The sequence below is a fragment of the Wasmannia auropunctata genome, unplaced genomic scaffold (assembly GCF_000956235.1).
Source record: "Wasmannia auropunctata unplaced genomic scaffold, wasmannia.A_1.0 LD336074.1, whole genome shotgun sequence".
Classification (NCBI taxonomy): Eukaryota; Metazoa; Arthropoda; class Insecta; order Hymenoptera; family Formicidae; genus Wasmannia; species Wasmannia auropunctata.
Genome location: NW_012026816.1, coordinates 3,998,430 through 4,000,753, shown reverse-complemented (window position 1 = coordinate 4,000,753; position 2,324 = coordinate 3,998,430). Strand labels below are relative to the sequence as shown.

Sequence of the window (2,324 nt, the reverse complement as noted above, 5' to 3'; positions counted from 1 at the left end):
CAATAATAAGCTGCACGAGCAGTACAGCGTTGTGGAGAGGGGGATTTTCTTGTTCAAAACGGACAAGTTTCGTCCGATCCTTCAACTTTTTTTTGCCGGACAAATTATCTCCGAGGCTACGATTATCTTCAGCATCGGTGTGCAAGTGTGGTCACATAGGACACAAGAAACAACGTTTGCATTGTTTTCACTTGGATTAACAAATAAATTACTATTTTATTACATCAGAAGAAAATACGACAATCACATTTGTTAACAAGGTAAGGAAAAATTTTGTATTTTGCACGAACATTTTTCAATGATAAGGTTATGTGAGGTTATTATATAAAAAGGTTATAAAGATTATATTGTATATACACATCGAAAAGTTTTGTTTATTATTAGATGAGTGATCAAGATGATAGTGCTGGACCTTATGCGGTTATTCGATTTACTGACGAAAACTCAAATTCTAAACTAATCGATTTGATTCCATCTTCTTGGATTCGCAAAGTTGATCAGGGATATTTTTGCTCGTATCCAGATTCGAAAGATTATTCTCATTTAGATAACTGGCTTGTTTCATTAAAAGATGTCGAAGAACATTGGGATTCTTATGCGATATTATTGCATACGCAAGTAAATAATATTTATATAATTATAACACTGTCTAACATCATTTTTCAACACGTAAATAAACATTTTTTATGTATTTTTGCCTGCTGAACATAAATCCGTTGGCTAAATATAACTATCAGGTAAAAAATTGTGACATGATAGTCAAATTTGGTGGATTAGTATTCAGCAGACAAAAATACATTGAGAATGACTATTTATATTCACGTTGCACAAAATATAGGTCAGATTTTGTAAATTCTGTCTCTCCCCCCTGGACAATGTAATATATTTACAAATTAAGGCAATGCTGAAGTGAAGGAAATACCAACAGTACAAACTTTCTTCAAAATGGCTTTACAGAATTAAAAACTCTTTTACAAGTAGAAAGTATACACACGAATAAAATCTAGAATACTCAACTTAAGCTGAAAAACGAAAAAAAATTTTTATTAAAAATTACCGACATATTTACAATTTTTTAATCTTTTTTTATTCTTAAACTTGTGTATCCTGTAGTTTATTTGTGTGTATATTTTAAACGTGTAAAATGGTTTTCTACAAAATTAATTCAAACCTGTAATGTCGTTAATTGCAAAATCCCCTTAACGTTACTTAAATTTTTCGTTCATTGATTTATTAGAAAATTTAAAACAAGGAAAAAGAAGGTTGAAGCGAGCACTAAAGTCGGATGACGTGAAAAGTACTGATGATGACGTATGCGATACTAATGAAATGTCAGTAATGATATTATCCAAAGATTCCTTGGAAAAGCAATTAAATGCAGTGAAGCCATTTTTAACCATTGACGAATCTCCTTCGACAAGTTCTTCTTCACAGACTTCAATTTAAAAAAAAGAAAGAAGAAAGAAAAACCAAGGTATATTAATTTTTTAATTTTATTTGTTATGTTGCGCTGATATATATTACTATTTATATTGATTCTTTATTTTAGAGACATCTGCAGAAAATGTGTTTCCTTCGGCATCGATCACATTGGATCTTCCAGTTATAAATGAAGAGACAGCGGCAGAGATTTTAAATGTACAACCGAGTAAGCAATAACAGTTTTATTAAATATGTATTAATTTTAGGTATAATTCAGATCGTTAATTCAATATTTAATTATTTTTTAGTTTCAATAGATGTGCAGATAGATTATATGGACAAAAAATTCCAACAGCTTCAGACTGAACTCTCAAGCCAAATTTTATCCGCCAAAAGAAGTATTTTGTATGACTTAGATAAGAAGATAACCGAAGTGAAACATACAATTATCGTTAATAATCAATCAAACACTACTTCACAAATGAGTATCGATAAATTAAAAGAAGGTTTAAACATTGCTTTACCAACAGTATCATTGGATCACTTTTTACAGTTGGAAAATTTATTAATAGATTCTCCAGAGAAAAAAGAAGCATTGGTAAATAAATCGTAGTTCTATTTGCAAAAAATTTTTATATATTAATTTTTTTAACAATCAATGAATGTAATATTTCTTTTTTTATTTCATCACAGATGGCTTTGTTCCGTGTACTTATTGCTGCAGAACCTGATTTGAAAGAGGGCATTGCCAAGGCGATGAGTTCAATAATGACGAAGACAGTAGAATTACAATATTCAGCAACAGGAAGGATGATTAATGGACAGTCCGAAAGAAACTTTAGTGGGACTAACTCGTATATATGTTTAAGAGGTAAAATATATTTTTTAGAATCGGAAGAGCA

General features: G+C 30.2%; 1 protein-coding gene across 1 annotated transcript in view; it reads left to right on the top strand.

The window, feature by feature from the left end:
• Positions 1 to 233: 233 nt before the first annotated feature.
• LOC105449773 overlaps positions 234 to 2,324 on the top strand; it is a 2,769-nt gene continuing 678 nt past the window's right edge. Inside the window, exons 1-7 of the mRNA XM_011689157.1 lie at positions 234 to 260; positions 385 to 618; positions 778 to 838; positions 1,238 to 1,420; positions 1,550 to 1,648; positions 1,731 to 2,020; positions 2,116 to 2,276. Of these exons, the coding sequence (XP_011687459.1) occupies positions 385 to 618; positions 778 to 838; positions 1,238 to 1,420; positions 1,550 to 1,648; positions 1,731 to 2,020; positions 2,116 to 2,276 (1,028 nt within the window). The 5' untranslated portion in view covers positions 234 to 260. The remainder of the gene's footprint in view (positions 261 to 384; positions 619 to 777; positions 839 to 1,237; positions 1,421 to 1,549; positions 1,649 to 1,730; positions 2,021 to 2,115; positions 2,277 to 2,324) is intronic.